The sequence below is a fragment of the Mustela erminea genome, chromosome 9, assembly GCF_009829155.1.
Source record: "Mustela erminea isolate mMusErm1 chromosome 9, mMusErm1.Pri, whole genome shotgun sequence".
Taxonomy (NCBI): Eukaryota; Metazoa; Chordata; class Mammalia; order Carnivora; family Mustelidae; genus Mustela; species Mustela erminea.
In genome coordinates, this window is record NC_045622.1 from 67,128,360 (window position 1) to 67,142,812 (window position 14,453).

The 14,453-nt window shown below is 47.1% G+C and overlaps 1 protein-coding gene across 2 annotated transcripts in view; it reads left to right on the plus strand.

The window, feature by feature from the left end:
* The window catches only part of PARVA (parvin alpha), a 171,911-nt gene that overhangs the window by 140,705 nt on the left and 16,753 nt on the right, over positions 1 to 14,453 (plus strand). For both annotated transcript variants that reach the window (XM_032360261.1, XM_032360262.1), the window contains exons 5-8: positions 1,010 to 1,150; positions 7,892 to 8,007; positions 11,241 to 11,299; positions 13,551 to 13,570. In XM_032360261.1, the coding sequence (XP_032216152.1) occupies positions 1,010 to 1,150; positions 7,892 to 8,007; positions 11,241 to 11,299; positions 13,551 to 13,570 (336 nt within the window). The remainder of the gene's footprint in view (positions 1 to 1,009; positions 1,151 to 7,891; positions 8,008 to 11,240; positions 11,300 to 13,550; positions 13,571 to 14,453) is intronic.

Sequence of the window (14,453 nt, forward strand, 5' to 3'; positions counted from 1 at the left end):
TCTATCAGTCCTGAAGGAGTTGTGGAGAGATTAGGTGAATCCAACAGCAGTTAATACTTCCCGTTTGGAAATCCAAAATTTGTCTTAATGCATAAAAATTCAGACCAATAAAATGATTAGAATGTTTTGTCTGTAAGTATTACGGGGTTATGCCATTGCATTCAAGAACAATTGATTTTAAAATATACCATTTTACAAGTACCACTCAAAAAAAGAAAAATCATTTAAATTGCTATTACCCAAAGTTTTCTTTTTCCTTAGAATTTTTATTTTCTACTTTTGGAAAGTGTTCTTCTAGGCTGATCGAGACAAGATAGTGGCCACACTGTGAAGTGCTAGGACACAAGGTGCCCAACATGAAGCAGTGAGAGCTCCTGTCTTCCACCTGGCGGACCACAACCGTAGAATGCCATTAATTTGAAGAAGCTCTGATTTCATAACAGAGCATGTTAAAATGGGGGGGGGGGGGGGGGTGGAGTATGCTTTAGAATTTATGAAATAGGACACATCAAATAAGTTACATTCCAAGTGGGTTTATACGGAAAAAGGTGCTTAGAACAGATAAATGTGATTCAAAATGACAAATACCTATACACACAGGACAGAAATGTGCAAAAGGCCCAGGGGAGGCACACAAGGCTATCTAGTTGGGGCCCTGAGTACGCTTGGAGAAGGCAGCGTTGAAAAGAGGGAAGAATCCAGAGTGGTGGAGAAGGGTTCAATTATGACAGGCTGGGTTACATGCCCCACTTCTGTGCTCCCAGGAGCCTATCATGTGGGGATTCAAGAGAGTGGCAAGCTCTCACCATGCTGGTGTCACCAGTGCCACCATTGGCTGAGGGGAGGGCAGTGTCCCTCACATAACGGATGTTCCGTATGCACTGGTGGAGCGAGCCGACGTGCGAGCACAGGTGTACATGGGAGGGAATGAATGAGCGAGCTAACGCGTGAGTTGGGGTGGTCTGTGGCTGGAGGTAACGGCTGCTCTCTCTCCCCCTTGTCACCCTAGAGAAGCTTGAGAGCGAGAAGCTGAATGTTGCCGAAGTCACCCAGTCGGAGATAGCTCAGAAGCAAAAGCTGCAGACTGTCCTGGAGAAGATCAACGAAACCCTGAAACTTCCTCCCAGGAGCATCAAGTGGAACGTGGACTGTGAGTTTCACAAAGAAGGATGGGGCTGTGGTGCCCACCCCTCGGTTTCCCTGAGAGGCCATCCGGGGACCTGGCAGGCCCGCGGTGGGGGGTGCAAACCCATTTAACATTGAGCCAGACGTGCCCTTCCTCAGAGAACTTCTCCTCTGCACTGCCGGGAAAAGAACCAAGTCCGGTGTGCGCTTCTGTGAAAGGCTGTTTGTAGCAAGCTCGTGGGAGACAGGGAGGAGGCTGTGACTCTTCCTGACTGAGCTCCCCCTGAGCCCCAGCACAACCTTTCGAGAAAGCTGTGTCTCTAACTCATAGAGCAGGGAGGAGGTGAGGATCCCTACTTCTTGACCCGGGTGGGGTGGGGAGGACTTGACTCTGTTCTTAAGCCCATGACCTTCCTCTCAGCCCTCTATTTTCCAGAAAGGTCAAAGATCTGGCTGAGATCACAGGCCCTGGAACAGGATTTTCAAATTCAGGCTGCACAGTCAGTGTAGCTCCAGGACCTGGGAAAAGTGAACGGCCTATTCTTTTCTTAAGGGCCCGCCAGTCTGCTACGGATACTATGAGTCCGTAACAGAATCAGCGTTACATCAGCAAATCTGGTGAATCCAGTGGCAATAACAGCTTTCTCGGAGGGAGTCCAGAGTTGTTTTCTTCTTTGCAATAGATGAAAAGAAGAATTCAGATTAATAAAATCATCTAGATGGTGTTCTCTGCTGTTAAGTATCAAGGGGTTAAGTACTAGACCTTGTTGTATCCAGTTTATAAAAACTTAGAATGGACACCTGCCCTCCCCAGCAAGACCAGAAAACAAAACAAAGCATGCCTTTCTAACTTGGGAGAGAAAAGGAAATCTTTACCCCTCAACTTAGAGACCCAGTAGCTGCCAGACACAACCTCTTCAGCAAGTTTCTAGCATCTGACACTGGAGGGGAGATGCCGTGTGTCTCCTGCTGTGTAATTACATCTTGGCACACAGCACACGCTGCTTGGAGTGGGGCGTCCGCTGTCTGACGAACACCCAGGAGCAGGAGGAGAGGCCAAGTGCTGGGCCCTGGATGCTGCCCCAGGGTCTGCTAATAGTGTTGGGAGTGCAGGGGGAGAGGAAGAGCCCTTGATTACGTGTGTAGGATCTGCAGCTGCATTTTGGAACTCCACAACCGTCACAAGCATTAAAAGTCTTTCAATGAAGAGCCCCACTTCCTTTCATCTCATTCTACTTCCTGCTCCCTAAATATGGACCATCTCCATGTACCCCTCCAAACAAAACAAAACACCTCTTAACTTGCCAGGGTATCCAGCTTGGGAAAGACAGAAGAATGGGTTTTTTTGTTTGTTTGTTTTTGTCTTAAAGATGTATCTATGGGCACCTGGGTGGCTCAGTCGGTTAAGCATTTGCCTTTGGCTCAGGTCATGATCCCCGGGTCCTGGGATCCAGCCCCACATCAGGCTCCCGGCTCAGTGGGGAGTCTGCTTCTCCCTCTGCCCCTCCCCCCCCAACAAGTGTTCTTTCTCACTCTGCTGTCTCTCAGATAAATAAATCTTTATCATAAATTTTTAAATCTTCATAATAAATAAAGATTTATTTATTTGAGAGAGAGAGAGCGAGCAAGCACACGCATGAGTAGGGGGAGAGGCAGAGGGAGAGAATTTACAGCTGACTCAGCGCTGAGCACAGAGCCAAACCTGGGGCTCAATCTCGCAATCCTGAGATCATGACCTCGCTGAAACCAAGAACTGGACACTTAACCGACTGAGCCACCCAGGTGCCCCAGAAGACTACTGTGTTCAGTGGCTTTTAATGATTTGTTTCATTCACATTTACCTTCATTTCTTACAGGGAGATGTGTGTGAGTACAATAGTCCCCTGTATTACCATTCTCATCTAGCTATTTCCATTTTTTTTGCCCACTACTGTCCATATCATGCCTATTTTTCCTTGATGAAGTCATATACAGTCTGGTATGTTGCTTTCTCTTAATATTAGATCGTATTTCCTATATTCCCGTGGGGTCTTTGTACTTCCTTTTGCTTCTGTTTCATGGGGTAGATAATCCCATAGTAAGTTTAAACCCTATGTTGACGTTGATCCTATCAAGACGTTTGCTGGCCTATGGCTCCTATCAGATAAGGCCAAGTCAAATGTCTTAAGTTGGGTCTCTTTTTGCGTCTCTCAAATTATTCCTGTCAGATAGATTTCCAAAAGGGAGCTGAATTACTAGGTCAGAGAGATAATTATCTCAGTGGCCAGCTCCCTGTGATGCCTGTTTACAAGCAGCACTGGCTTCTTCCCTAAGGAATGTGCTGGGCCCCACTCCGAGAGGGGAGTTCCGTTCCCTCCTGTTCTCCTCTCTGGCTGTTTGACATTGTATCGCCTTCCCCGTCAGGATAAAGGTGGCAGGGATAGCTGTGAGTTACCAAGGCATTTCATCTAGGGCTTTAGGAAAATCTTCCTTTTCTGTTTTCTTCACAACAATTTTTGTTATTAAAAACTTACAAAGATAAAAGACATTTAAATATAAACATCTAACCTATTTACGGTGCTTTCTGTACGCTTTCTACTGTTCTAAGCAGTTTACATCTTTTGATTCTTGTAATCCTCACTCATCTCAGATAAGAATTCTATTATGCCCATTTTACAGGTGGGAAAATAGAGTCAGAGAGAAGCTAAGAAACAATTTATGTAAGCTTTATGAGGTCAGGGATTTTTGTCTTTTCACTGAGTCCCCAAAATCTAGAAGAGTGACTGGTGATTACTAAGCACAGTAATATTTGCTAAAGGAATATCATCGTCCAAGGTCACACAAGTGGTAAGTGGCAGAGCCGGAAATGAGAGCCAGAGAGTCTGGCACCTGTGCACTAAGCCTGTACATGCTGTTCCTCTAAGCTGCCCCCCCAGAGATAGGGACCCGGTGGTGTGCTCCATCAAGTCTTACACAGTGGCGTAAGAAAGAGGAAAATAAATGTGTGTATACTTCTGTAAATAGAGTTTATTTTTATAAAGATGACCTCAGTCTGTATATGTTTAGAAGATGTAGATCTTGACAAATCTTTAAATATTCTGTCACTTTTAACATTATGCAACAGGATATTATATGGTTATATCATAAGCAATTTAATTAATGATGGATTTTGAGATTTTTTTTTTCACCCTTATAAACATAGCCTGATGAGTTCTCTCTGCTCATAGCCACAATGACTTCTTTAGGCTAAAAGCTAGTAATGGTATTTTAGGGCCAAAGTATATGTACATTTCTAAGGTCATAATACGTATTGTCAGATTGCCTCCTGAAAAATGGCACGGGCTTATATTTCCGCCACAGCTCCTATTTGAAGGACTGTTTCTAACTTGGCAGCTTCTTGGAAATTTTTCAGCTCTTGGTACAGTGGCTGAGTGCCCAGTTTATACAGCAGAACCTTGGCCCTGCTCTAAATCTGTACATTGCCTTCCTGACTTGAGTGCCAGATCACGGTGGCTCTAGATTCTGTCTAGTGTCAGGGAGAGACCAGGAGACACGCTCAGAGGTGGCAATGAGGCGGGCACCCAAATATGCAAAGGTTGTTAGGATTTGTCTTAATGGAAGAAGATGACATATCTTTGGCCTAAAGAAAACTTTGAAATAGGAAACTACCATGTTTTCATTTTTTTAATATTCCTTTCTAAGTCTTGGCCACAAGCATGTGTGTGTATGTGTGTGCATACGTGTGTGTGTTTAAATCTGCATATCCCATAAGTGTGTCTATTTCCATTGTTTCTATTGTTCCTTTTAACATTACATTATTAATATTTATAGTTACATTGTTTCAACAGTGATCTTCAGCGCATGGAAACTATTCCATTGTGTGGATACACCATAATTTGTTAAAGCAGTGATTATTAAACCATGCTTGGCCCAACCTCATGATCTGCCAGGAGGAACTCAGGCATCAGTGAGGAGAGAGCCAGCCGTGGGTGGGCTGCAGTTAGGACTTGGGGACGGGAGCACTTGTACTTTTTTTTTTTTCTCATCTGTTTTGCCTAATGGCTTTTAAACAAAGGGTTTCTCTGCTTAATAAAAAAAAAAAAATTGTTTTTTGAAAACCACTGGTCTAAACTATCCTCTGGTTATTATACATGGTGTTTTCCAGAATTCTTTAATGATGATATATTACATAATAATTAACCTAGCTGCACATGTAGTGTGTGTGTAGCGGGTGGGGGGAGAAAGAGGCAGAGAGAAACTATAATTACTTCTTTTGAAAAAACTCGTCGGGGGACAGAACCCTCATCAGAAGAGACTGACATCTGTATGGTACTTATGAAACAGCTCTGTGTTGCTTAGTGAGATGGTCAAGGTGAAGTACAGGCCACCCGTGTGTAAGAGCCAGCTTTTCGACCACACCTCCTCTAGCAGAGTTAGCCAATGTCCTTACAGCCCTCTGTGACGGGCCAGGGATATGGCAGTTCTGATCAGACAGGCAAACCCGGTGATGCCTCACCCCGGCAGCAAGCCCGCCTTGGCAGTAGGTCACTCCCATGCCGGGAGCCTTTTTTTGAGGCTGTCACTGTGGGTGAAATTGTGGTCGATGCCCAAAAGCCCAGAACTGAAAAATGTCTTCTGGGGGGCTGAGTTAGGAGCAGATTGTCTGCTGTGTGTGGGTGTGGGGCTGCTGCTCTCAGTGGAGAGCCTTCTTTGAAACAGCAGTGATAACAAGCAACACTAATGAGTGCCCAAGGAATGTCTGAGTCATTTCCTTTTCTTGGCGATTTCTTAAGACTTCTACTAAAGCAGGTTCCTCAGTCCCAGGGCAGAGAGAATGACACCCGGTAATGGATCCAGTGTGGGCTAAGTACACAAAATGAGCATGTTTGGTTCTTCCCTTAAGTGCCCCCCCCCAAAGAGAAACCCATGAGGCCGGTAGGACTGTGAAGGCAGGTAAGGTATCTGGTGAATCTTTCCTTTTAGGCGAAAGAACGAGGAGATCGTTGACATGACTTAATTGCCTAGGTGCCAGGTGTTTTCTCCTGAGTTATAATAAAAAAATACATCAACCCTTCCAACCATTCCATAGCACAACCTGCTATGTGCTGAAAGCTTTGCCTGTTATCTCTGGAAATTCTTACAAATTGTATTTCTGCATAGTTACTGTTATCCCCATTTGCAAAGAGGAGCGGATTGAGGCTCCAGAGGCATTGAATGGCCTACCCAAGGTCATGCAGGCAGAAAACCAAGACAGAGGGGCGCCTGGGTGGCTCAGTGGGTTAAAGCCTCTGCCCTGGCCACGGTCGCCAAACTATGGAAAGAACCAAGATGCCCTTCAACAGACGAATGGATAAGGAAGATGTGGTCCATATACACTATGGAGTATTAAGCCTCCATCAGAAAGGACGAATACCCAACTTTTGTAGCAACATGGACGGGACTGGAAGAGATGATGCTGAGTGAAATAAGTCAAGCAGAGAGAGTCAATTAGCATATGGTTTCACTTCTTGTGGAGCATAACAAATATCATGGAGGACAAGGGGTGTTAGAGAGGAGAAGGGAGTTGGGGTAAATTGGAAGGGGAGGTGAATCACGAGAGACTATGGACTCTGAAAAACAATCTGAGGGGTTTGACGTGGCGGGGGTTGGGAGGTTGGGGTACCAGGTGGTGGGTATTATAGAGGGCACAGATTGCATGGAGCACTGGGTGTGGTGAAAAAATAATAAATATTGTTTTTCTGAAAATATAAACAAACAAACAAATAAATAAATAAATAAAATCTTAAAAAAAAAAAAAAAAGCCTCTACCTTCAGCTCAGGTCATGATCCCTGCATCAGGCTCTCTGCTGGGCAGGAAGCCTGCTTCCCCACCCCGCACCCCCGCCCCGCCTGCCTCTCTGCCTACTTGTGATCTCTGTCTGTCAAATAAATAATAAAAAAATCTTTAAAAAAAAAAAAAAAGAAAAAGAAAAGGAAAACCAATGCAGAGCTTGTCAAGCGAGAACTGAAGCTCCAGAGAACTGACCCCGTGTGTACCCATTACGTCACAGCATTGTCGTTTTCAGAGCATATTCTCCTCTCGGCTGCTGCAAAAACTACAACTCAGTGGTGGCCTACCCTTCCCTAGTGGTTTCACATCCAGCCCGTTGCTCTGTAGCTACAGAAGCTATTTGGGTCATAAACATCATCTCCCAGCCCTTCCCTAAGGGGCCCTGCCTACGCAGACCATACACAGTGTTCAGAAGACCATCAAAGCCCTTTAGATGTGTCGTGCCTTCCTCGAGGGACTCTAAGCTCTGAACAAAGGAAAGGATCCCCAGTGTTCCTGACTCAGTGCTCAATTTATTGAGGATGTTCTTGGGGTAGAGCCCTGGGACACGGGGAGTAGTGATAACCCAAAGTGTTCGCCGTCAACGGGGAAGGGAGAGAGCAGGCAGAGCAGACACGCCCGTGGTTATTAGAACAAAATGAGCAAAAACATGGGGATGGCAGAGGGCTGATCTGATCTCAAAATTCAGCAGTTGTCAGGGTCCCTACTGGAAACTTGGATTAGAGTGGAGAGGCACTATATGGGAAACCCAAAAGAAACATGATCCAAGCAGCAGCTCCATGGGACTTGGCCAAGACTGAGGGGGCCTAAAAGGGGAGCCCCATGAGATCCTTTGTGGCGGGGATGGGGCGATAGAAGGTGCATTGGGTATGGTACTGCTACGTTTTGAATATCTGCTTATATTTGCCTGGGATCTGGAAGAAGGTTCTCTAATTTTAAAATCCTGTTTTATTTCAGCTGTTCATGCCAAGAGCCTGGTAGCCATCTTGCATCTGCTGGTTGCTCTGTCCCAGTATTTCCGGGCACCAATCCGACTCCCAGATCATGTCTCCATCCAAGTGGTCGTGGTCCAGGTAAGACAGCACGACAAACATCTGCGCCCTTAAAGGGGGATAGAGGCTGACTTCATGCGGGAGCTAAGGCAGCCTGGGGAACTTATTACAAGGATAGTGGAATGAATGCTGAGTGTCCTTGATGTGCTGTCTGCGGGAAGGGATGTGAGCGCAGTGTCCAATGCGTGTGGCAGCGATCAGTTATCGTGCATTAACTGATGGGCTTGAGTATGGGTTAGCCTTGTGTGGGGCACGTGCCTGGGGTTTACCTGTTGTTGTCAGGAGGGTGTCTGTGTACTGTGTATTGGAGGGGGTGAGGTGTGTGCAGTAGGGTCAGGAGAAAAGATGTATGCCTTGTGTTTAGACCCTACAAGCCATGGAGAATCATCTTTTGGTTAAACAGACGAGGCATGGGTATTGGGAAGAGACAGACACCTATGTGTGTGAAGGAGTGTGTGTGTGTATGTGTGTCTGTCTGTCTGTGTTTGAGAGAGAGCCCCTGACTGGCCTTGCCTGTATTCAGGGTACTGCTGCTTTTCACCTGCCCACAGAAGCATGGCTGGTATCTCAGGTCATCTTCCCCAGATTGTTGGATGGAATTTCCATTCACATATGGCTGTCTAATTTCCACAATGAGGGTGTGCTCTTTCCCTGTAACTCTCTCACTCTGCTCCTAACCCCATTACATACCCAAATTCAATTTCATTTTCCAACTTTATGGCCATTTAGGAAAGGTCAGCATTCTGTTTGCTTGTTTCTGTTCTTTTCAAGTAAACATGCTGTGAGGGAGAACGCCCCTAATAAGCAGCTCTCTGGTTAGCCAGGGCTCTGGACAAGAGAAAAAGATGGCCGCTCTGCTGTCCCTTGGTGAGGAAGAGCCCTGAGGGCTGGTAGGCTTGGCCTGACCGTGCCAGGCCAAGCCTCTGGGACAAAAGCTGAGCTTTTTCAGGGATCAGAAGTTAACTGAAGGAAGGAGGTTGTGAGGGCTCTCCTCGGTCAGCTGCTGGGCCATGCCCTGGTGATAAAGGATTTCTTCTATACCTTCTGAGGACCTAACTTGCTAAACATCAGGGGGATGTAATAGGAACAGTCCTCTTTGGCCCTGTCTGCCAGGAGACAAGATTACACCTAAGAAGCAGAGAGAGGGTGACCAGAGGGTCAGAGGAGATGAGAATGTGTGGTTCCAAGGCTAAGTGCAGCTAAAAGGACCGAACTGGTCTCATGAGAGGACAAGGTAGCACAGAATGGTGCCTATGCGTGTCAGCTTGTATGGGGTGTCGTGCTTTGTCGACTTAAATAGGCACAAAAGCAGGACTCAGAATTAGCCAGAAGACACTGACTGAGCCCCAGAGAGACTTCTCGAGTCACAATTAATAGCTTAAGGTGAATCCAGGAGCTGCGTGAGGGGTTATTCCTTTCCATTCTGTTCAAAAGCAGTGAATTCTGCATGAAATTGAAGATGAGTTTTTATGTCTCTAAAAAATCTCACAAGACAAGGACACAAATACCAGTAGCCCCGCGTAAAAATCATACACACGTTGAAGCTGAATTGGGAAAAAGTCTTGATTTATCCTTACTGGATCCCTTTTAAATGGTATACTTATTTTTCTTGTTTACTTCCTTTTTTACTTTGATAATCTGTTCTTCCTAACCTAGTACAGATAAGCTCTTGGCCCTTATCCAGCTCTACCTTTCCTTCCATAAAAGCATTTTGCAAGGACACTCATTTCTGTGGCTAGTGGGAATAGAAGAGAAGGTTCTAGAAGTTTGGGTAAGAGGGCAAGAAGGCAGGTTTCAGCTGACTTGCTAACGCTTGGAGGCTCCTTCTGGACACTGTTCTCTGCCTTTGTAGATGAACTTGCCCTGACAACCGCTTGACATCCCCAAACTGCTGTCGTCTACGTGTCTGGGAATGACTTTAGAGACCTGATGAAATGGATCTCCCTCCCTACACCTATCAGACGGTCTTCCTGAGCCCCGACACTCCTTTCACTAGCTAGCTCCCATCCCCACACAATGAGGTTTAAACTCCAGACCAGCTCGCAGTTGACTCCCCACCGAGTTATGGCAGCCGCCAGCCCTCCAGACAGGCTCCCGGACCCATTTGTGCTCTCGTGACCTGCCTTTTCACTCAGGCCATCCCTTCTGTTGGAATGCTCTCTTCCCTGTGTCTGGCCAAATCCTCTATGTCCTGTTAAGGTCCAGCTCAAGGATGCCCTCCCCTTGCAAGGGGTCCCTGACCGTCCCCACTGAAAGTGCCTGCTCCTGCCCCGCATTCAGCCCTTCCTGTCTGCCTGGGACTACTGTGTAACTGACGCGCGACGCTTTTGAGAGTGAAGGGGGGATCCTGCTAGAATAATGGAGCTGCACCATCAGGCATAAACACAGATGCTTTCTTGGAGATCTTTCTCACATACCTGTTTCATCTATCCTGTTTTACTCTAAATTCCTCAAGGTCAGAAGTGAGGTCAGACGTGCCACAGTATGTGCTCTCAGTCCCAACATAGACTCTTGTACAGGAAAGACACTGACTCATGAAAGAAAGAAAGAGAGAGAGAGGAAGGAAGGAAGGAAAGGAAAGGAAGGAAGGAAAAAAGAAGAGATGGAGGTGGACAAATGACAGATGGACAGACAGACGGATGAGCCGATGAGTGGGTGGGTGGGAGCTGAGGGCCTCCAGAGTGCTTATTACCTTTTTCTCAGAGAAAATGCGAGTTACCTGAGGGCTGTACAGCTCCCAGAAAAGCCCCCCTATTTATCCATTAAAAACAAAAACAAAACCGAAAACTCTCCCTCTGTTTAAATTCTCCCAGTTGGCCTCCGCCCTCTCCCCCCAGCCCGGCTGCTGCTTAATGTGTTTCTTCGCTTCCCTCTGCGGCCCCAGCTGGAGGGCAGACACACCCTGGCCTTCATTTCCATTCGGTTTACTGCGGAGGACTCCAGGAGGCAAACAGTTTGCTTCCAGCAAAATGTCTTCCAATAAAGAAAGAAAAAGATTCACCGTCCAAGAAACAGCCAACTTGTTTGGAATAAACACTAATGGCGCCTAAGCATGAATGGTATGGTCCAGTCCCAGGAAATCAGGGGCCTCGTTTTGCTTCTGGCACTATCTCCTCTCTGGGTTTCATTTCTTAAACACCAGTAACTGTCTCAGTATCAGGAATGCTAATCAGTTTTTTTTTTTTTTTGGTATTTTTCTAAAGCATATTTTTCTCTCTTTCTCCCCACCCCGCCCCCCCACCCCCCCATTTCAGAAACGAGAAGGAATCCTCCAGTCTCGGCAAATCCAAGAGGAAATAACTGGTAACACAGAGTATGTCAACACCATTGTTGCCAGCGATCCTCTAATGGAACACAGATGTTTCTCCGAAATTCATCCATTTGCTGATATTTAGTTTTCATTTATTGGGATCGCAGGAGGGATTAGACTTCAGCCAATGATTATAGTTTAGCCTTTTCCGTGCATTCAAAACATGCCTCTCAATGCTTAAGATACAAACTTGGGTGGGGACGCGGGGAGAGGGAATTAGCTGTGATTGAAAAATTCTAATTTTGTGGCACTCCGGGAAAAAAGTGTGCCCCCGAAAAAGCCAACTGGCATGGAATCATCATGCCATAAACGTGGGGTCGAATTTAAACCGTGAAGCTTCAAAGGGACGTTTTTCCTTCCTTTTCTGCCTCTGATGTATTTGGTCACGTGCCATGACCCAGAAAGGCCTTTTCTACCTCAGGGTGGTAGCTTGGTGTTTTGTGTTTTTTCATTTCCGTTAAGCAGTTGGAATCTCAGAATATGGAAGAGGTTGGGGGGGGGGGGGAGCGAAGTCTGTTCTGAGGTAGAAAAAGCAGGATGCCGCGGGAAGGGGTTCTCAAGATCGTGGGGCAGGCCTGAGCCACAGGCAAAGGCCATTTTCAGCATTCCCTGCTGCCCCAAGTTTCCTCTATGTTCCCTTGAACAAGAGTGAAATAAATGGAAAGAGCAGGGACCTCTAAGCCAGCCTGACTTGAGTTCAAATCCAGACTCTGCCACTTGCTTGGACCTTGGTTTCTGTGTCTCTGAAGTGGGGAGCGTTTGCCTAACCAGAGAGGTGGTAAGGATTCGCTGTGGTGAGAGCGGGGCTCTTCTGCCGCAGCTGACCTCTGCCTTCCAAGCCTTGCCCAGTCTCTAGGCAGCTTGCTTCCCCAGTGGTGGCTGAGGAAGGGCCCTGGTGCTGCCTGTCTGAACCACACTGTGCTTGTGGCTTCAACAGGACCAGGGGAGGGCAGAGATGGGCAGTGGCCCTTCCCAAGGTGCCCAGTTCATGGCCCATGGAGAGCCTGTCGGGCAGCCTCCACATCTCTCTGGGGGCTCTTCTTGGAAGTCAAGAGGGCGGCTGATCCACAAGGCACACTGCTCCCCTAGCCTGGGTCCTGTGACATGTCCTTCATGTCCTCTGGCTCAGACCTGCCCCCACACACACACCCTTCACCCTTTGCTGGGCTTGTCTACACCTCCTCTTTCGCATTCTGGAGAAGCTCCTGAACCAGGGGACATGAGGTTTGGGTTTGTAGAGTAATCCGTCAGCTGCCTGCCATGCTTCCTGTGGTCTCCCTCCGCCATCTTGCCACATGACATCATGGTGGAAGTCAACAACATAAACAACAGTTTATAAAGCACTTTTATATCTATTGATATTCCTAATAAATACACAAAGCAATGCCTATACCTCCTAAGACCCCACATCCCAAAGGTGGAGAAGCAGTTGTCCTTGGTCTATCCAACAGTGAACTCCAAGTTCGTTATTCTTTTCAGTACACTACCCCTAAGTCATCATTTAGTAGGGGATAGATGCACAGTTGGAATAAACCAATATGATAAGAACCAAAAACATACAGAGAAAAAAATGTATTGAACCCTCACTATATACTGAGAATTACCGTAGAGTCTTTCTATGGATTAACTCGTGTAATGCTCACAACATCTGGCTGAGGTGTTTCTCATTATCATCCTTGTTTTAGAGCTAAGAGAGCTGGTGCCCAGAGAGGTTCTGTAGCTTGCCCGAGGTCCTACAGCAAGCAAGTGGCTCTGTGGGATTTAAACCTAAGTAGTCTGTTGTAATGCTTGTGCTGTTAGCACTTTGCCGCTTTGCCGGGATGAGTAAGGTTCCAATCCCTGCCCTCTTCGAGAGACTGATTTGGAGTCAATGGCAGGTGCAGTTTTGGTGGGAATCACAGAATGACCAGGAAAAAGACAAAAGCGATGTCCCCGGGCAGATGCCTACAGCAGCTCGGGCAGTGCAGTAGTTGGGAATGTTGCAACCCCAGGTCTGATATTCCTTCTCAGCTGTTAAGCAACAGTGGGATTTTAGGGGGAAAGAAATAGTTGTGCAAGTGTCATTTATACCAGGCTTTGTGCGAGCACCAACATATCTGGAACAGAGGGAAGAAACAGGTGGACATTAGATAAAGGCAACCGACAATTAGAGACTTAGTGCAGAATAAAATGCCAAGGAAGGAAGCTTTGTGGGCTCTTCAGTGAAGGGCAGAGACAGAAGACTCATACTGTTTTCTTTCTCCTTTTCCTGCAGGGCGCTCTCTGGAAGGCATGGTGAGTTGCATAGGATTACCCTCTGGTGCTGGTGGCTGCCACGGGGGTCTCGTTAATTCTGGAGCAGCTGGGAAAAACAGGCACTTGGCCTGCTTCCTGCATGTGTGTCTGCATCAGCCTGGTGACAGGGCGGCTTAGTAGGGAGGGTCAGCTCACTGGTGGGAAGAGGAAACCTGGCCACAGCAGCACAGCCCTCTTGTCAGTCACCAGACCACTGGCATTGTTGGGCTCGGGACGGGCCCTGGCATCGGTGGGGCAGTTGTGTTCCAAGTGTGTTGTGGAAGTAAAGAGGCAGACGTACACACTCGGGACAGTCCACTCTCCCCCTCAGTCTGGACTTTCTAGAAGCCGTCTTGTCCCTCTTTCCTCATTACACGTCATACTGCTCCTGTTTCCCAGAACTCCGCGTTTGTTTATATGGTCTGTGAATGCTCGAGGCCTCAGTCAGCCCTCTGGCAGTCCCAGATTTACTCATCGGTGCAAGAGCAGGAAAAGGCAGGCCCCAGGACCGCGAAGCTTCCCAGCCCCAGGTCCCTCCTGGACATTCTTCTCATTCCCTGCCTCCAGTCCTACCCACTGTTTCCACTCTGCATTCCGAGAGCCTGAGGGCTCCAGCAATGGGAGGAAGGGGCAGGTGGCACGGCTTTGCTGCTTTCGACAATTCCACATTTACGGTGGATGATGTTTGAAATACTCTAATAAACTCAGATCAGCAGACACTTCCAAGTTTCCAGAACACACGCACACACGTTCTTGTCTTTCATCCTCATCACACTCCTGGGGGAGGTTTTGTTTTCAAATGCCATTTTACAGATGAAGAAACTGAGGTACAAGGTCTGAAATGATGGACTCCCTCGAGAACAGGAGCGCACCTTCCATCCCG